Source organism: Ceratotherium simum, chromosome 25 (genome assembly GCF_057802395.1).
Source record: "Ceratotherium simum simum isolate JZ-2026a chromosome 25, ASM5780239v1, whole genome shotgun sequence".
Classification (NCBI taxonomy): Eukaryota; Metazoa; Chordata; class Mammalia; order Perissodactyla; family Rhinocerotidae; genus Ceratotherium; species Ceratotherium simum.
The window spans coordinates 6,596,828-6,617,735 of NC_141924.1; the positions used below are offsets into that span (position 1 = coordinate 6,596,828).

A 20,908-nucleotide genomic window follows, 5' to 3' on the forward strand; every position below is an offset into this window, starting at 1 on the left:
CTCCAGGACTTGGGAACAGCCTCCTCTGAAGGAGGAGTGGCTCTTCTGCTTTGATCTTCAATCTTCACAATTTGCTATTGAAATACCAGGTTCATTTACCCATGGGAGACTCTTCAGATTTTACATGTGCGCAAAAATGAGCTGGGTTCTGGATATCTGCCTCTAAAATTAGACATGTCTGGTCGATTTACTAGTTACACCTGGAATTCCCCTTGACATTGAAAAGCTGTCAGATCACCTTATCTTTTATTCTCAGACGGAGGCTGTGTCATTTCACAATTTTTGAAGGTTGCATTTAGGTTCAGCATTTTGGCATTCTGAGCCATCTAAACACAATTTTAGTCTTGTAGGGTTCTATGGGGATAAGATATTAAAAAACTAAACCAAATCATTATTGCATCGTCATCATTTTCATTGTCGTCATCATGCCTATAGCAAAAAAAGAAAAGAAAAAAATCCACTGTTTTACAACTTGGCAATTGCTGTTAACAAACCATCGGTCTGTCTTGAAGATTCAGAGTCGGCGCTAAGGTTGGAAGAAGAACTGTTTTTGGAATTGTAGTGCAGTACCATCACCGATGGATCAGGTGGAATTAGATCAGGTGGACCAGATGGATCTAGCCTATGCACTGGAAATTTCTAGATTAGGGGGAGTGGTTGGATTATAATCATGGTATGTTTCTAGTCGTCCCAGCTTTGCCACCAAATTTCTAGAATACCATGGATTCAAAGAGCTGGAAAGGACAGAGTCCATGCACCCGTTATTCCCCTCTCTCCGCCTGGCTCCTTCTCCGTTGCGCGCCATCTCAGCGGGTGCTTCCCTGGCCCAGCCGCGTTGGCTTTGGTTGTGCGGCTTTCTCTGACGTGGAGAGTGACAGACGGACCGGAGCAGCAGCCTTGGATCTGCTCGTGTGGCTGGGCTTGGCCCTGTGCTTCAGCGATCCGCTGTTGGAGGAGCTTGCCCAGGGCAGCTGCTGTCCCTTCAGTTTGGCCCCCAGAATGAATGCACACGGAACAGGCCTAAACCCGACCTGCAGCCCCAGTCAGAAACAGCCAGCCAAGCCCATCTCACATCAGCCAAAGTGCACTTGACCCGCAGACCCACCAGTGTGAGAATAAATGCTTGTTTTGTTGTCAGCCATCACGTTTTGGATGGTTTGTCATGCAGTAGTTGACTCATAGAGTCCCTGTCCCTGTAGTAACCTGTTCCAAACATGTAGTACACAAAGGCTTAGGGAACCCCCCAACCCAGTCTCAGCTGTGTGCTCTGCAGACTCTCCAGGCTGGGTCGTTTGAGTGGGAGTGACACACCGCCCAGCGTGTGAATGCTGTGCAGAAGAAACCACCGTTGCCCATTCTTCATAGAGCCAGAAGCCTCAAGCGTGAATCCAGACTCACTCACCCGTGCTGGGCTGTTGCCATTGGCTACAAGCATCCCTGGGCAGTGACCCGCAGAGGAGTTGTTGGAGTGTCTCTGTTCTACTCACATGCGTCGTTGGGGCGGGCGCTTGTGTCTCTGGGCTTCAGGCTCCTCGTCTGTAAGTGATGAGGTTGAAGCTGACGCTCTCCAGGCTCTCCTAATGCTGTGAGTCATGAGACAGTGTTGTCTCGTGGTGTCAGGCTGATGCGTGTCCAAACCTTTGCTCCACTGCTTACAGCTGTGTCTTTCCAGCAACAGCCGGCTTGTTTAGCCTTCCTAAACTTCCATCTCCTCATTGGTAAGATGGAATTGGTCATACTTTTGTTGAGGGATTGTTGCGAGGTTTAGATAAGATAATGTGTGAAAGTCACTTAGCACAGTGGCCGGCACGTAATAGATCTTCGGTCAAATTCTCTTTCTCGATGACACTTGTGGAGCTTCCATTACTACCTGGCATCAGGAAGGAGCGTTTACTGCTCCAGAGCCAGCTCTGGCCCTTGCCATCACGCCGTTAGTGCTGGGAGTCTGTGCTTGAGGTGCTCGCCAGCTTTAACTCCGTGTCTGAGCCCCTGTCTCTGGAACACTCCACACTGTCACTGTTCTCACACAAGGGGCTTTTATCTGAGATGCTCCACACGCTTTGAACATGCATTTCATTCTTCACAGTATTCCTGTCAGTTAGGAAACAGAAAGGAAATCCCGTTACTTTATCTGCACTAATAACAGGCAACAGCATCTCGAACCAAATACGCCGTGGCCCATGTAGGTGACAGCGTCGTGTTTGCCTCTCGTGTCGGTTTGCATTGGCTTCGCGGGGGCCACACGGACGATCAAACGTGTGTCTAAATATTCTAGAAGCATTTGCCTAGAGTTTGAACTTTCTATCCAAGCACAAATCTGTTTGGAAAGTTCCATATTCCTCTCCAGCCATGGTGCTCTCATCCCTAGTCCCTGACTCGCATGTGATCATTTGTCTTGGTGACTGGAATTCTCAGATTATTCCTACCTTCCGGATGCCTGTGGCCATTTGTAGTGGGAGAGGGGCTGGGAGAGCAGGTATCATGGGGACGGAGGAATGGACGGTGGGGACGGAGGAATGGACGGTGGGGAGAGGGATTATATCTGAAATTCTACAGAAGACGTTTTTTTGCCTGTTTCATGTCTGTGAATAGATATGTAAAGAAATAGAAGTAATACTTATTAAAAATAAAACCCAGAACTCTCTTTGGTTTTATCACAAATAACTTAGGTCAGAAACTCTCCAGGTAAGGAGGAATGGCTGGAAAAATGGTCTCCAGATTCTGTACCCGAATCCCACCTTTCTTCAGGTCGTGTCCTCTAAATCTCTGGTTTAAATATAAACATGAATCTTTTCCTTGGCTCCTCTTAACTGAAGCAGACTGACATTTTCGAAAGAAGACTTCACTAAATGTGGTGTTAAGGGGGAAATAATAAGATATTGTGGCTGATACAGCACCAAACTGTGAAAAATCCAAGTCTGGAGTGTCTGTGCTGCAGTGTAGACAGCAGCTTCGCCGTTCCTGGCCTGTCTCCCTTTCCTCCTGGCTCCTTTTGTAGGTGTCACAGGACGGTGTCTTCTTGTCCTGCCTCACAGTGTTCTTGATGTCCTAACTCCTTCCTAGCCAAGGCTGAATGACCACTTTGCACACTTGTCTGCCTGGGCGTGGCCTTTCTTGGGTCAGACTCAAGATTCATCCAGACATGATAGTAAGAGATGGGTGAGTGTCCAACAGTCCCTTACATTGACATCCCCTCCTCTTCTTGTCATTCAACATTTATTGAGCATCTACTGTGTGCTCTTGAGGTGAAAAAGAAATGCTGGTAATTTCTCTATCCAACAGCAATTTGTTGGATGCCTGCCATGTGTTAGGTCCCATGCGAGGGACTGTTTATGATAGAAGCAAGAATAAAGGGCTTTGGAAGCTCAAAAGAGAGTTTTGTCACCCAGGCTGGGGAGGACTGGGAAGGCTTTCCCTGAACTGTTGGCACCTGTGTTTTAAGGATGCACTTGCTGTAGCATCCAAGCAAGCGTTACTGGGAGTTCTGCTTCCAGGATGGCTGAATAAGCTCCTACTGGACAAATCTTCCCAGAGGCATCAACTATGAACACTGGACAATGTTAAATTAGTAAGTAAGTAAATAAATAACCAAGTACCTGGAGGCCCTGGAGAGTGAAACTAAGCGAGCAGATTCTGGAGAAGAGCCAACTCTTGGAAATGGGAATAATATTGGGTGAGGTTCCCATTTTTTACAGCTTTTCACCTGAGTGAAGGCTGAAGTTGATGCCACACAGGACAGATAAAACATTGATAGAAAACCAGCAGTCTTTCCAGCCTGAAGAACCAGAAGGCAGAGAGAGGTCTGGGCAACTAATGCCACTGGAAAGTAAAGAGAGAGTCTATAAAGGAAAGGGCCAGAGAGTGGATGCTCCAAACTCTGTATAGAAATTCTGCCTAAATCTCTAGCTGACCCTGAACTGAACGAGAGCAGGGCAGGTTGCGAGCAGCCGAGCTAAGCATAAAAGAACTGAACTGAGATTTAAACTGCTTCCCAACAGACTTTTCCAGTTTGAGTCCAACCAAGTCTACTGCCTGCTCAAACAAACAAACGAAATATAACAGAATCCAGACTCTCCACACCACAACATTCACAATGTCCGGGATACAATCCAAAATTACTCACCATATGGAGAGATAGGAGCGTGTGATCTTTCTCAAGAGAAAAAACTGAGAAGATCCAGATGTTAGAATTAACACTCGAAGACTTTGCAGTAACTATTATAACTATGTTCAGTGATGCGAAGGAAAATATACTCACAATGAGTGAAAATATAGGAAATCTTAGCAGAGAAATAGAATTTATAAAAAGAACCAAATGGAAATTTCAGAACTGAAAAATAAAATATCTGAAATAAAAAGTTCACCAGGTAGGCCTCACCACAGAATGCAGATGATGAAAGAAAGATTCAGTGAACTTGAAGACAGATCAGTAGAAGTTATGCCAACTGACGAGGAGAGAGAGGAAAGGGTAAAAAGAAAATGAAGAAGAAAGCACAGTGCCTCAGGGATGTATGGAACAACATCAGAAGGTCTAGCATAGGTATAATTGGAGTCACAGAAGGAAAGGAAGACCAGGGAAGAAGAAATATGAGAAGAAATAATGGCTGAAATTTCCCAGTTTTTGGTGCAAGGCCTACGTGTATAGATTCAAGAAGCTCAGAAAACCTCAAGTAGGATAAATAGAAAGAAAATCACAGACAAACTGCTGAAGACCAAAATCAAAGAGAGAAATCTTACAAGCAGCATGTGAAAATGACACGTTACAGAGAGGAGGACAATGTTCCGAATTACCATTTACATCTCATCAGAAACAGTGGAGACCAGAGGACAGTGGGACAATAACGTTAACAGGCTGGGCAGAAAGCAGAAACAAACAAAAGTCTCAACCCAAAATTGACATCCAGCAAAAATCTCCTTTAAGAATGAAGGTGAAATAAGGATGTTTTCAAATTAAAAGAAAGTAAGATGATTCATCGCAAGCAAATCTTCACTACAAGAATGCTAAAGGAAGTTCCTCAGGTTGAAGGAATTTGATTCTAGGTGGAGACTCAGATGATCATGAAGGAATAAAGAACATTGGAAATGGTAAATATCAGATTAAATATAAAAGGCTATTTTTTTCTTAACTTTAAAAAATGCATATGAGTGTTTAAAGCAAACATTATAATCTTGTCCTGTGGGGTTTACATATAGATGTAAAACAAATGACAGCTGTAGCTCAAAGGATAAGGCTGTGCTTATCCTTGTAGCTTAAAGGGTAAGGACCTGTATGGTCACAAGGTTTCTGCCTTTTATGTGACGTGGTTCAGTATGAACTCTACAAAGACTGAAAAGAGTGTATATTGTAATCCCTAGAGCAACCATCAAAGAAATGATACACAGAGGCGTAGCGGACAGGTCTGACATACCGGGTAGAGACTGGTGGTGGTTCCCTCACAGGATGCTTTGCAGTCACTGGGCTTAGAAGAGACCGAGTCACTCACTCAGCTTCCAGTCTCTGGGCACCCACTCAGGACAGCTGTCTTCACGGAGAGAGCCAAGCAACCATTCCATGCAGTGGTGTGGCCTCCTGAGGAAGACTCGGTCTACACCTAAGGGACCGGGATGCAGAAGTCACTATCTGGTGAATCAGAATAGGCCAGGCCACAGCTGGTCACTCTTTGAGGAACTTCCCTAGGGAAATGCCTCCTAGCAAAGACCAAAGGACGTGACTTGAATGGAAAACGTTTTAGAATCTGTTTTATAAATGTTGTAGTTTAGCCTCACGTTGTATTGTAAATTGCCTCCGAGGGTTGTGATAAATCTAGTTTATGTGCTGCTGTGTTCATCTCAGAGACGAGAGCGGTGCAGGGGGAGGCATTGGGAAGAGGCATTAGCATTTGTAAGATGCTTCGAGCCCCTTCCGGGGATGATACTCTCTGGATTTGTGTCCTTTGTGATGCTCTGTGCCGCGAGGGGATTGCCGCCTGCAGCTCCTGGACAGGCTGCTTACGGCATAGCCAGCCTCGCTGGGGCTTCACATCCCTCCAGGCTGCGAAACACTTGCCTCCAGACATTTTCTGACTATCCATTACATATGTTTTTATGAAAGGACTGAGCGGGAGGAATTTGCGATGAATAATTCATGTATAATTGTTTTCAAAATATAAAGTTATTTTTCAAAGAAAGCAACCAATCTATCCATTTCAGAGGCCCCCTGCTGCTTGGGTACTTCTGCGTGGGCCCGGCTTTCTGTCTAAACACTTGCGCCGTCCCATGCTGGGACAGGCTCCTCCACAGAGCTGGGATGGTGCACCTGCACACGGCGCCGAGCTGTCAGAATTCCCAGTCATGCGCTGCCTGCCCAAGTCCCCAGGCAGGCCCCGGGACAGTCTTGGAATCCAGCACAGCTCCCCCCGAGCCCCCAGGCAGCACCACAACACCTGCATTCCCTTCCCTTTCCCTCTGCTTCCAATCCTGCACCGAGCAGATCCTGCAGCTTGTTCCGTTCAACTCGCATGCACACGCCAAGCCGAGGCCGGAGTCTGACCCATCAGCTGGGACAGATCCAATGAGCCACTGTCGTATTCAGACAGTGTATTACTGACATAGACAGCTAAAGGGGCCACCTCCCTGGGTCCTCATCCCACACACCAAAAAGGATGAACCAAAAACAGAAGGAGCTGATGACTGCACTGCAAGTTGTGGGCACCCTGTTGCAGCTAAGGGGGTTTCTATTCTGAAGCTCAAATCTGAGCAGGCCAGGCAGAAGGCTCCACACCTCATCAGAACCCGGGAGGCGAGAAGAAACTGTCCACAACAGCCTCCTGGGGAGATAAGAGGCTAGTGGGAGAGGGCCTCGCAGCAGCTCCGTAGAGGCCTCCCGTCCTCTGGTCCAGGGGATCTCAAGGTGTTCCGCCAAGACCCAGAGCAGCCCTTGCCGGCATGGCCGGTTGGATACAAGTGAGGGCGCCAGGCTCCAGGCTCTGGTGCCCTTCCTCCACTTCCTACTGTCATTTCCTTTCTATTTCTACCTGCCCTGTTCTTTATCCATGCTCCAGCGACCTTATTCCAATGGTGGAGTTTATAATGGTTAGTAAGAAGAGCTGGGTTTGATCCCAGTCTGTCACCTCCTAATCATGTGACTGGGACAAGTCACCTAAACTCTCAGTTTCCACATCTTTAAAGTGGGGTTAGTAAGAGCACCTTTCTCAAGGCTCTGATAAGGACTAAATGAGACTTATGTAACTCCTGTAAAGCACTCAGCACAATGCCTGGTACATGACTGCGTGATGATGAGGATGAAGAGGAGGATGAGGATGATGATGAGGAGGAGGAGGAGGAGGATGTGTACCGTCCCACCCCACCCTCCTGTTCCCTTTCCCCCATTTGGCTTCCTCCACAGAACGCGGCCAGTGTAGCGCTGGCCCTGCTGCCTCTGCTCTCTCTCTCACTCTGGCTTCCTGTGGCACCAGGACCCCTGACATCTGTTAACAGCTGGTCCTTGTATTCCCCACCCCCCAGCACACACGCACACCCTTTCTTCAAAACCCGTCTCTAGCCTCGGCTCTCCGAGACAGCCTTCCTGCCTCTGTCCCGGGGGTCATCGTCCTGGACCTCTTGGCCCTTAGACACACAGACACATCTTCCGCTGGGATCCACTGTCCTTTTCTGGAAGAAAGGCCATGTTTTCTCATTTAAACTGAATACTTTGAGAGCAGTAGGGATGGTGTCTTCTGTCCTGCCTGTGTCCCTGCCAGCATCGCTTCTGGGGGCTCACCTCCAGGCAGGGAGCTCTGTCCAGCTTGTTGACTGACTGGCCGTTGGCCAGAGGGGTCACGGCATCATCTGCCCTTGAACGCCCTGCTGCTCAGTGTCCCCTAGGAAGGCGTCATCTCCTAGAAAGAATCGTTTGGATGGTTCTCCTCACTATTTGCAAGGCGGGAAGTGTGTTTTCTCAGTTGCCCCCCACCCCTTGCACACATTCACGCAAAATGGAGACCGTTTGTAAGCAGTGGGTTATGTGCGGTGAGTGAAGCGATCGTGGATAACTTTCAGGAGTGGACTTGTGTAAGGAGAGGATAAAAGGGTATCTCCATGGGTGTCCTACCCTCCCTTACCCCCAAAAAACCATGTAGCTTACAATTTAAACTGCGGACCATAATGAAACTTTAACCACAATTTTAGCTTTCCCTCCTCAAGCTGCCTTGCTTTATTTTGTTCCTGTTTCCTGGGATATATGTGAATATAAATCTAACTTATGAGACTCGACAGCCACGACAGTCACAGCAAATGTGAATCTGAGTATCTGGGCGGCATGGCCTTTGAAAGGTTCACAGTGTCGGCTGCAGCCCCCAGTTCTATGCCAGCCACACCCGAGGCTGGGCGACCGCTGGTTCCTTTGTTCACTCACTCACTCAACAAACAGCCTTGTCCTGGGCCAGGGATCACTGGCCCCGTCCGCAGGGAGTTTGTGGGTGGGGGCAGACAAGTAACAATCACAGGCTGGAGCACAGGGGCCATGGCGTGAGCCCGCTGCGGGCTGGATGGGCTCGGCCTGGCAGGGACCCCAGGACCACCTAACCGCCTCTCCCTCACTTGTCTTCCTTGTCAGGTACTGGAAGATAACGGAATGCCCATGGACGATGATCAGTATGCTCTGCTGACTGCAAAAATAGGATATAAGAAGGAAGGGATGAGTTATCTTGATTTTGCTGCAGGATTTGAAGGTAGCTAATCGCCAAGTGCCAACCCCGGCGGGACGCGTCTCCAGTGGCACGGCGAGTCGCTCCTGCGGCCACGAGGCTGCGGGGCTACAGTAGCGTAACCTGGGGTGTTGAAACAGCGTGCTCTAAGACTGGGAACAGACATTTTTGTTCAATTTTATCTGACTGTCCTTTGGCCTTTTCTTTCGGTGAGGGCAGAATTTTGCCTGACAGAGCCTTCTACAAATTCAGAGCACAATGGTTTGTAAAATTACTCCAAAGCCTGTGCTCCTTGAATCACACCTCATGTCCTTTAAGATTTCCCCCCTAAAAGTAGATGCTGGCTGTCCGTAATTAGTGACACCTGGGCACCCGCCTGGCGAGCGCTATGCCTCCCTTTTGCAGATAAGGACACGGAAATTCTAGAAGATTCAGTGACATGCCCACGATCACTCAGCCACTGTCCCTCCCCGTCTCCCTGCCCCGAATGGTTGTCAGGCAATTGCTCATGTACGGGGGAGTCAAGGCCCGAAGCTGGTCCTCCGTTTGCTCCTTGTCCTGCTCTCCCAGCCGCACAACTGGCAGACAGGTGGCAAGCCCCCAGCTTCCTGCCCCTCTGCTGTGTCATCTCTCCTCTCACTTCTCTCCACACTTACTGAAGTTTAGACGGGCAAATAAGCCCTCTAGGAAAGATGCAGAAATCACAGAAATATATCAATGGGGTACTTTTCCATTTTACTGCAAATGCGCTGCAGGCTAGACAGGGCAGAACTCCGAAGCCCTGCTTGCGTTTTCCCGCCCCCCCGAGTGTGGTCTGGGAGATGACGGGGCGACGTCGTGGGTCTCCCTCCACCAGAGAAACTGGCTGGGACCCCTCACCAGGAAAACACCAAGGTCCCATCCAGCCCCGCATGGCCACACTTTCCTTTGCCATTTCATCTTCTAAAGAGAGAGAGGTCCTGCACCATGAAAAAAAGGCAATGTGAGAAGCCATAGAATTTTAGAATTTTGACACTTTCTTTGGGTATGTGTTTTTATATTTTTAAGGGAAAATAAAAAGAAGGGAAAGGAGTCCACACTTATCTCAGTAAGTGCTTCCGGTATGCCAAGTGGATTCAGTGTTCAGGAGAGGAAATCCGGGGCTGGGGTGAGCAGGTCACTCGCCTGAGGTCCCAGAGCAGTGAGCCCGTTGCAGACTGGGAACTTGACTCAGTAGCCATCGACCACTCTTGGCATCCTCCCTGCCCCAGCCTGTTCTTCCCCCTCACTTTCCTCCTCCTCCTCTGTCCTCCATCTCCTCCCTGCCCCTCTGAGCAGACTGACTATCCTCCGTCAGTCCCCCTGCGGCGCTGCCTGTCTCCCCACATGGCCAGATGCTGGAGGAGGGGAGAGCAGTGCTCCTGCCCCCAGGCAAGGGTCCAAGTGGGCATGGCAGAGGGGAGTCAGGCAGCCGGGGGAGGAGTTATCTGCCGAGTGTAAAGAGTCTGAGGGAGGCCACTCCAGGCCCAGGTGGAGGTGAGGCAGGAGCCAAGTTCCAGACTGGACCGGAGGATGCCCCTGAGCTCCAGATGCCCTGCCTGGCATCCATCCTGCAGACCACATCAGTGAGGAGGGAGCAGTTGCAACACGTGCAGAAAATCACATCTAAAACCAAGTCCCAGGCTTATAGCCTGGCTTCAGACAAGGTCACACTCAAATCACCCCAATGTATTGGAAATGGATTGGTTTTTAAGTAGAGGTTATACTTCCTTCCTCATCTTTAGAGGAGAGATCATGCATAACGCAGTAATTAATCAGCTGGGCTCTGGAATCTGACCTGCCCGGGTTCAGCTGCGCTGTCTGTGCACTCTATGACCTTGCAGAAATTGGAACCCCCTGAGCCTCCATCTCCCCTTATGTAAAATGGCCATAAGAATAGGTTTCCTTGTGTGTAAACTAGGCATACCTCTCAGGGTTGTTGAAAGGACTAAGAGATGTATGAAGGCCCCTAGCACAATGTCCAGCAGATATGTGGTCAGGAAATACCTGGTAAATTAATAGACATTGACTAACTGACACATTCCTGTGTTTAGGACATGATGCTAGGAAACAAAAAAGGGGCAGGAATTCTCATTCTGTGCCTCTGGGAATGGAGAGATGAACAAGATGTAGTCCCTGCCCTGGAGAAGGGACGGAGAAACAGGACTAGGAAATACGCAGGGATGGGAAATATGCAGGGGCCCCAGGGTCGATCCGTGCTGGGCGAGAGCACGGCCCCCATGGTCCAGAGAACAAGGGCTTCCTGTCATGATAGGAAAACTTCCGAGAAACCAAAAGAGAAGAAATGAGATTATAACAAAGTTAGTGCCATATTCAATTCACAGGGTCGTATTACTGTATAGCATGCTAACAGGATTTGGGACAGGAATAAATCTAGTGTTGAAGAGGAAGAAAGAGGTGTGCACGCCACCAATGGAAGCCTTCTGATTTATGTGATTGTTTCAGGTACTAAAATGAAAGGGCCGGAAGTGACTCCACCTCAGACTCCAATTCTCTCAAAAAATAACTTGGACAGATATTTTGTAACTGCTGAAGAATGCCTGAAACATTTCCCCCAGAGACTGAAGGAGTCCTTCCGGGTAAAGTATGACCTGTCTACTGCTTGGTTTATCCGGGAACTCCTCTCCAGCCATTCAGCCACATTGGCTGTGGCTCCTGGAGGCCCCCCATGTCCTGCGCATCGCAGGACATGGAACACTTCCCTCCACAGACTCAGGCTTACCGCCGTCCCCTTCCGCTTCCCGGGGAGGGGACCTAACTCTGCAGTCCCCTCCTCTCCCTGAGGTCCTTCCCTGCTGACACTGCGGAGGAGTCTGCCTTCTGCCTCTTAAGTCCTTGAAGAAGTAAGGAGACCCTCCTCACAAGACGGGGAGGGCGGGAGGGGCCTGACAACTGAGTTACAGTGGATTTAGGGTCCATTCATCCATTCTATCTACTCCACTCCTTCACTCATCAAACAAGTATTACACACTTATTATGCACTGGAATCTCTGCGGAGTGCTGGGGATGAAAGGCACGAGTCCCCCTCAGGGAGCTCAGTCCAGTCTAAGGCAGAGGGTAACCCGGTGATTCAGGCACGTCGTGATTGGTTGTCGTAGAGGGAATGGTAGCATGTTGTGGGTGCATGGGGAAAAGACCCTGTTAAGGAGGGCTTCCTGGAGGAGGGGATCCTTGAACCGAATCTTAAACCCTCAGCCTGTGCTGGCCAGAAAAAAGAAGGGAGCAAACAGTAGAAGAGGGAGCTTGAGCAAGGAGGTGGCAAACAGATCACGGCCTTGGGAAAAGCTCCGGGCTCACTATGACGGAGGCATTGGTTGCATGCGGAAGTTGTAAGGAAAAGACAGGAGAAATAGACCGCAGCCATGCAAACACAGAGGCAGGTGCAGAATGACCTCGACTGCTTTTGTGTTGATAAGTCAAAGAGGATGACTAAAGTTGTGGGAAGATCAATTTAATAAGCTGACCATATTAGCTACAAAATAGAGGGGAGGGCACCAGGGAATTAGGATGTGTCCTAACCCAGGGCTGGAGGCCCCAGGGTGCACAGGAGCAAACCCAGCCGCAGGTGAGGAGATGGGGAGCACCCTGGTGAGGGCGAGGAGGCGGGGGCAGCCAGAGTTTCCTGTTTTATGAAATATCCTCCCCGCACTGATTGCCAATTGGAGATTCATTTGGTTCCCAAGCTCCTGTTTCAAAATAAACATATTTGTGATGACTGCCTAGCTTGGGTTTGAAAGATGGTTCTGAATTTGACCATTGTGTCCAGGTGTCGGACATGCATCCTAATACTTGGTTTGAAAAAATATGATCCCTGTAAGCATACGTGGAGAAGGCTAGTCTTTGTTGTTTAATCCGCTCTAATACCCGGCTGAGAAGAGCACAGAGCAGGCAGGGGCAGTGTAGGGGCTGGAGAGCCTGGTTCTCTGAGGAAGGAAGGCCTGGCTGGAGGGAGAGAGGGTGGAGGGGAAGCAGAGAGGCACGGAGCACACGCGCCCTCGGTGCTGGTGAGCAGGGGCCGGAGTGGCCTGGAGGGGTCCCACGCCGTCTCATCCTGCTGCCTCGCCCACTGCAACCCAGACTCCTTTCTCTGGCCTCTCCCTCCACTTTCTCTGCTCACTCACCTTTCCCGAGGGGAACACGGGGGAGCCAAGCTCCACGCTGGCACCACTGTTGCCCTAACTTTAGTGTGAGTATAGCCCGGTTGCAGCCCCCACGTGTCCCGTATTTCCTAAGAGGATCTTTATTTTAAATAATTAAATAGTGAATTGACTCAACAAACGTTCACTGACACCCACTCTATCCTGCAAAGAATTCGTGATCTAGTGGGTGGGACAGAGAAGTGAACCCCTAATTGCCAGGGTTTGCGTGATTCCTAGTGGGCTGCAGGTCACATCCAGGGTCCCTGGGGACTTGCCCGTTGTCCCCTCTTGGGGGTGTGTAAACAGGACAAAGTGTGTGTCTCGATTTTTGAAGGTGAACCCACAGGTTCAGTCACTGTACTTAATTTATTGAGTTCCTGTTTCTGAGAAATTCTTGAACCTCTCTCCTCACGAATAAGGAAAAACCTTGAATTCTTTTAAAATACTATTTGACTATTATTAAGCTATCACACTATTAAAACGTTACTGTTGCTGCTGCTGTTTGCCCAGTAATTTTGTAGCCAGATGAGTCCATGTCAGGGCTCAGTTAGGTTTATGGACAACAGCAAAGACGAGTACGTTAGTCACAACCTCACAGCCCAGGCAAAGACCAGGGCCAGTTGAAGGAAGTAATTCCTTGTGACCCGATAAGGGCCGTCTCCCCTCCCTGGCTGTGGGGAGGAAAGCAGGCACAGAGGCCCCCGTGGGGAGGAAAGCAGGCACAGAGGCCCCCTGCCCAAGCTCTGGTCTTTCTGAAGCCCTCGGTTCTTCCTCTGGCCCTACTGATCTGCCGGGGAGATTCCAGCCCTCAGTGTGTGTGGAACTGTAATTTGATGAGATGTGAAGGCCCGAGGAAAGCAGGCACAGAGAACCTGGGGCCAGGTTCTCTGCGGCCCCTGTGGGTTCCCCTTCAGCCCGGGGCTCACCCTCTAGACAGTGTCTCTGAGATTCAGACATGCATCCGTGGATTCATGCATATTTTTAAAAACAAACAGGATCAACCCTCCCCCACTGTTAGGGTGATTCTGTACCGACGTTTCTGTAACTGCGTCTTCACTTCACCATCTGTCCTGGACATCTGACCTTGCGGGGTGGTCTCAGCACACAGCTCGGATCAGAGTGTCCCCTCCACTGTTAGGACAAGCCCTGATCCTGCCTGACGGCCGCAGGCTCCCAGCTCTGCACTGGCCATGGCCTCCTCGCCGGCTGCACCTCGACCCCTGTCCTCCTCGCTTCCCACTCAGCCAGCGCGCTTCCTCGCCGTCCCATCTGTGCACACTCTGTCCCTTTGCCTGGATGCTGCTCCTCCCCCTTTGACCCGCTCACCCTGCCCAAGCTCTGGTCTTTCTGAAGCCCTCGGTTCTTCCTCTGGCCCTACTGATCTGCCGGGGAGATTCCAGCCCTCAGTGTGTGTGGAACTGTAATTTGATGAGATGTGAAGGCCCGAGTCTTTCCCCCATCACTCACCACAAGAACCCAAATGGCGACAGTGGTGCCTGCCACACAGTAGACGATCAACATGTGTTTGTTGAATGAATGAAAGACTTCACATTACATGCCTGGCAGTGACCTGGAAGGTTTACGTATATGGCCTCGTTGTTTTAATCCCCACAACTGCCCTATCAAGTAGGTATTAACATTCCCATTTTATGGATGGAGAAACTGAGGGTCAGAGATGGGAGAAACTTACCCAAAGCCACACATGTAGTGAATGCTGTAACCAGGAATTGAAATAACGTCTGTTTGATGACCAAGTCTATGTGCTACCTATTAAAATTATGGGTCTTCTTCCTGGGAAGTTAAAGACTGAGATCTGGGGAACAATGAGAGTTTATCAGTTTGTGAGGTTTATAAACATGGGGTCCCATGGCATCTAGACTGTCCCTGTAGTCCAGCAACTAAGGCTGGTATTAGAGCACTTCTTTTGTATGTCTTTTACTACACGGATCCCACTGAATTGCTGTTGTTTGCTTACATGTCTTTCTTCCCTATCACACTGTGACGACCTTGATGTCAGAGACCACATTTTAGTCATCAATATGTCCCTGTATCTAGCAGAGAGCTTGGCACATAGAAGGCGCCCAGGAAATATTTACTGCATCCTTCACACCCAACACCTTCATTCCCAGATGTATGTTGAGCACTGCTCTTGAGCTGGTGTTATCACGAGGAACGTGAGGTCTCACACTGACCTTCTAGAGGGGAGCGGACTGTGAACACACAAATCTCCAGTACGTCGGGGGTGACATGTGCTGTGACAAAAGATAAAGCGGAGTGAGAGGCCAGAGGCCGACCAGGGTGGTGCCACTGTACAGAGGGGCCGGGAAATGCCTCCCTGGGGAGGTGACATTCAGGCAGAGACCTAAAGGAGTGCAGAGATGGGTGGAGAATTCCCCGAGGTGCCCCAAGGCAGGCTTGACATGTGCAAACAACAGCAGAGGGGGCCAGGGGAGGAGATGAGGGCAGAGGGGCCGGGGGCCCTGGCCAGCCCTGGGATGGGACCCTGAGTGCGGTGGAGAGCCAGTGCGATGGGCAGAGAACAGCATGCGCTGACTTGAGCTCCGAAGGACTCACTCTGGCTGCTGTGGGAACAGAGGGTGGGGGCCGGGGTGGGAGCTCAGAGCTCGTCGTGAGCCTCCTGCAGGGCTCAGGGGCCTTGGATCTGGGTAGAGGCCGTGGAACTGGAGAAGTGATCTGATTCTGGGTGTGCTCTGAAGGGAGAACCGACGGGATGTGTTCGCATGTTAGATGTGGGGTGTGGGAGCCAGGGAGGAGCCGAGGAGGACTCCAAGGTTTGGGGTCTGAGCCACTGAAAGAAAGCACTGCCGCTTCTTGAAATGGGAAAGACTTGGGGGAAGCGGGTGGGGGGCAGGGCCTGGGGGCCATAGGAGTTTGATTCTGGCCTTGTTGGGTTTGGCATCCACGAGGAGATGCCCCGCAGCCGTTGGAGGTGTGAGTTTGGAGGATGAGGGAGGACTTGGAGCTGGCGACGGAGAGGGAAGCGCTAGGAACTAGATGGGCCTGCAGCCCTGAGGAGGAGGTCCCCAAGGGTGTGCTACCAGAGAAGAGGCCACCAGCTGGTGACACGTCTGCCGCTGGATGGCAGTGTCACTGAGAGGCAGGGGCAGCATCTTGTAAATGGATTCCCACAGTATTTAGCACAGTGATTTCACACACTAGGTGCTGAATAATTTCTGGTGAATAAATAAATAAGTGACTGTAGATAGATCTTTCCACAAAATCCCAAAACGTTTTCATTAGACACTTGAGTCATAGCAGCTCTTGCTTTATGTCATAAATCGCCTCTTATGGCAGACCCTGGGACTTGACCAGGTGCTGATGGGGGTGAGGGGTGCTGGACACATCAGCAACTGTTCGAGCCTGAGACAAAGGGAGTACGCAAGGGGGAAGCACAGGCGTGGGCCCAGACAGAACCCACTCAAGTCCCCACTGCCAGGCACTTTCTGTATGACCTCAGGCCACAGGAATAGGAGCAAACAACATCTAAGAGGGCGTGTGAAACATGCCAGGCCCCTTCTAAGTGCTTGGCACATACTAGCATGTTCAGTCCTCACAACCACCTTGGGAAGTAGGGACTTTTATAATCCCCTTTTCACAGACGAGAAAATGGGAGCATCCTGAGGTTAGACATCTTGCCCAAGGTCACATGGCTAGTGAGCAGCAGAGCTGGGATTTGACACTAAGCAGTCTGCCTCTAGAGTGTGCCCTCAATGGTGCAGCACGGCCTCTAAGTCACAAGACCCCCCAGCCTCTGTCTCCTCATCTGCAAAGAGGGAGTTGCTGTGCCCTCGTGCAGCACAGCGGACAGAGCAGATGCGCCTGTGCCCAGTCCTTCAGTCACAGCAGGCGCCTCTCAGACAGGGCTGGGTCTTCAGCACGGTCATCAGAAACAGGGCACTGCCCCCTGGGTGGCTCCTCAGGGTGAAACCCAGTTCAGCGCTGTTTCCTGCAGACAGGAGTTGCCCGATGTTAAGAAAGTGATGTAAAAACCTCCAGAGCAGGATCCTCACGTGTACTGGGAAGCTTCAGCGTGCGCTCTCTTCCTTCTGGTGCTGGAAGTACCGGCACCGTGAATGAGGAGAGTGGAAGGGAAGAAGAGCCTTTCTCTGCCCTTTTCCCCAACTCCTTGCATTACAAAGGGGCCCTGGAGAAGGTACTTTATAATTTCTTGGGAAACACAAAACATGGCAAGGATCGTCCTGGAGCAGTGACATCTCCAAGAAGCAGTAGTGGCACCACTGCCCCTTCCTCGCTTTGGAGAGGAGTCCGTGCACGGGGGTGGTGAGGGTGTGCTGGTCCGGGCTCCGGAGGACGTGCCCTGACGTGCGCGCTTTGTCTTAGGATCCCTACTCCGCCTTCTTTAAGATGGACGGCGACAGGGACGGCATCGTCAGCATGCACGACCTGCACAGGCTGCTCCAGCGCCTGCTGTTCAACCTCAAGGACGAGGAGTTCGAGCGTTTCCTGGGCCTGCTTGGCTTGAGACTCAGCGTCACTTTAAACTTCCGGGAATTTCGAAATTTGTTTGAGAAGAGACCGTTGGGAACAGACGACGCGCCTCAGAGACTCATCAGGTAAGAAGGTCAGGTAAGAAGGCACGGTCGGCGGCCTTCGTGTCCCGGCCTGCAGCAACATGAAGTCCGGCACTTCCACCGTGTCAGGAAAGGGCTGCAGAGAGCGGAGTTGCCTCCCTGGAGCAACTGCTGTGTCTTTTTCTTAGTTCAAGCAAATGCACACAAGGAATATGCGTTCAATGTAGAAAGACTAGAAAATACAGACACAGATTAGAGGTACGACCTGATCTGACCACCCGCGAGCCTCAATTTTTGTATTTCGTTGTGTCTCATTCCAGTCTTTTTCCTGTGTGCGTCAATATACACTTATGCTAGTATTTGTTTTCTTTTTGTAAACCTGGGGCCGGATATATATATGCAGCTGCTCAACCTTCCGAGGCCTTTCGCACACTGCACTTTGTCTAAGCTACAGCCCCTTTCACAGGTGCCCACTGCAGGGCCGTGCGGAGGGCTGTGCGTAAATGCTTGTGAAGAGAACACGTGGACTTCCTCCAGGCACGGAAATGTTAACCTAACCTAGGCAGTAGGTGTGAATTGGGGAACCACAGAACACCTCGTGGTGATTGATGGAAACTGAGTGTCATTTCAGTCTTTTTTCTGTGCACATAAGTAGATACATATACTTAGATATTTTTCATTTCATAAATCGGGTCAGCCATGCCAGCTGCTTTGGGAGATGCAAGGACCCCATCCAGCGCCTTCCCGGGCAGTGCTCCACCCCAGGCCCCCGTCCACCCCAGGCTGGCCTCCCTCATGGCCAGGAGGAGAATCTGCGTCCGGCCAGGCTGTAAGTCTGGTCGTCTCCGGGGCTCTGTCTTAGTAAGAGCACACGCTCCTGGAAGCAGTAGCAGGGTCTCCCGTCTGACCCGGTACCTGTCATGGTCGGCTTCCCTGTTGAGATCTGCTGAATGCTGACAGGCATGAATGAAGCAGCCACGCAGCCCCTCCTCGACTAATTATTAGAAGAATAATATTCATATTTTTGAAACGTTCCCATCCTCTGTGATAACACAGAGGTGTGTTTTCTTCTTCAGTGATACCACATGGTGGTGACAGTCACTAGGCTGTTTTTCCCTTGATGCACTCCCAGTGCCCAGGGGCTCCAGAAAAGTGCCCCTTCCACCAGGTGAGGGCAGCCCCCTGGCAGGGGATCCCCCAGAAGCCCGTCACCGGGCCAGACAGTGTGATACGTGGCCAGCTGCAGAAAGCCCTCTGATCTTACACTTTAATTCCCCCCGCCCCGAATTTGTTGGATTTATTTTGTCTATGCTTAAAAAAAAAGCCAGCAAGAAAGAAAATGACTGTAGTCTCTCCCTAAGTGAACTGATTGTATAACATGTGAGTTGGACACCTGCTTCCAGCTGCTTAAGTTCTGAGGAGCTTTAATACGAGACTTGATTGCTTAACATTAAAACAAAACAAAAAAATATCCTCCGGAAAGAATTTTCTGAAGATTGTATGCAGAATGAACATGAAAAATTTCAACCACAAAGCACAATCTTCCCATTCAAAGGACTCAACCTTCTTATTTGTATTTATTCATTCATTCATCAAATATTTTCTGAGGGTCATCCATGTGCTACACGTTGCCCCAGGACTAGGTGGTACAAAGATGAATAAGATGAACGTTCCTTTTAGGAGCTCATTGTCAAATGTGGGACAGGTGCAAAAATATAGAGCTACACTGAAATACAAGGATGTCTGAAGTGCCCCGGGGAGGGGACAGGCTAAGCTTGAGGTGCACAGGAAAAGTGGGACATTTGAGCTGGATCTTGAGGTGTGAGGAGGAGTTCATCAGAGGCAGGCTACCAGATGGTGTTTTAAGGCCAGGGAACAGCATTTGCAAAGCCACAGAGGTGGGAGTATCGAGCACATTCAGGAAATGGGGAGGGGATGTGTGTGCAGAAGCAGCATGCACCATGGGGCGCAGTGGGAGGGGAGTCCTGGAGAGGCCCTCCCAGCTGGCGGGCCGGCTGTGAAGGGGCTTGAGTGGGAGGTTAAGGAGTTCATCCTTTATTGGTAGGCAGGAGAGGATTTTATGCTGTGGAGTGAGGTCACATTGTGCTGTAGAAAGATCCTTCAGCAGCCCCGAAGTAGAAGACAGATGTAAAGGAGGAGAGGCTGGAGCCTGGGGGAGATCCAGCCTGGGCTCCAAGGGTCTGGTGGAGAGAGAGCTCTGAGATGCCAACAGAGGTGCTGCTTTAGAAAGCCGAGCCCCCCCATGGCCAGACCCCTGCCTGGGCTTCGTGAAGACACATCCTTTAATACCCCAACAGCCCACAAGGAGGCATTACTACCCGACTTTCCAGATGAAGGAATTGGGGCCTAGAGAAAAGTTAATGCCTTGTATGGAAGGACCCAGGTGATGAGTGACGGGGCAGGGACTTGAACACAGGGTGCCTGTTGGGAGAGGCTGCTTTCTCTGCCTAGAAACCTCACCTCTTTCACCCTCCCCAGCCTCACTCTTCTCCACCAGCCAAACCCGGACGCCATCCCTTTCTGGAAGCTGTTCTGCCCTCTCGGTTGGGCCCCTCTGCCTTCTGGGCCTTCACTTTCCACCTGCGTCATCAAAACAATGCTTCTGAAAACTTTGAGGGTTTGTAACTTTGTTGAAGAGAGGAAGACCATCTTGTTTGCTTCATAACTGCAAAACATTTTCATTTTTAGATGTATAAATATCAATTAGAATGATTGGTCCAATGACCTGTTTCATTTCTACATCATCTATTTCCTTCTAATCACCTTGTTTAAAACACACCTCCCTTGTCCATTTGTCTCCTGACAACCCACAGCAAGTACATTTTGGTGCATGTATGTCATAAAAGATGAAAGAATACTGTTACGTATTTTGGTGCATGTATGTCATAAAAGACGAAAGAACACTGTTACGTGTCCTTTTAGCAAAACTAGATGGTCCAGCTTCTTGTCACAAAATGTTGTATGATCAAGTCCTTCCTGTTGAATGACTAACTGAATGAAAATACCAAATTTCCCTTCTATTCTTAGAAATATGTCATTCACTCATCAAGAGATTTGGCTTATATGATCAATTTCACCATCATCAATGGAATCTAGAGTTTTCCTCTCTCTCTTTGCATTCATCTTCTGGTTTATCTGATAATTGTGAAATATCTTCCTATCTCAATTTTCTTCCCTTCGCTATTGGGCATGAAATCAGAATCTGAATTTTCAACTGTGTTCAATGAAAGCTAACATAAGACTACAAAGATGGTGTCACTGTCTTCTTTTATACTTTCTGGAAAGATGCTGTTATACTTTGGGCAGTGCAGTCAGAAAACTGAAGGGTGATGTAGCAGTGGTGATTCATTTCAATATTATATCGTCCTGCCAGACAATTCCATCATTTTTTGTTTCCCTATTATTATTTGTCTCTTTTTTTAGTGTAGTTGGAGACAATTAATGAGTAATGATTGAATATTTCTGAGGATAA

At 49.7% G+C, this 20,908-nt stretch overlaps 1 protein-coding gene across 2 annotated transcripts in view; it reads left to right on the forward strand.

The window, feature by feature from the left end:
* EFCAB6 (EF-hand calcium binding domain 6) overlaps positions 1-20,908 on the forward strand; it is a 250,224-nt gene that overhangs the window by 144,990 nt on the left and 84,326 nt on the right. For both annotated transcript variants that reach the window (XM_087448778.1, XM_087448779.1), the window contains 3 exons: positions 8,594-8,708; positions 11,169-11,302; positions 17,225-17,457. In XM_087448778.1, coding sequence (XP_087304904.1) covers positions 8,594-8,708; positions 11,169-11,302; positions 17,225-17,457 — 482 coding nt within the window. The remainder of the gene's footprint in view (positions 1-8,593; positions 8,709-11,168; positions 11,303-17,224; positions 17,458-20,908) is intronic.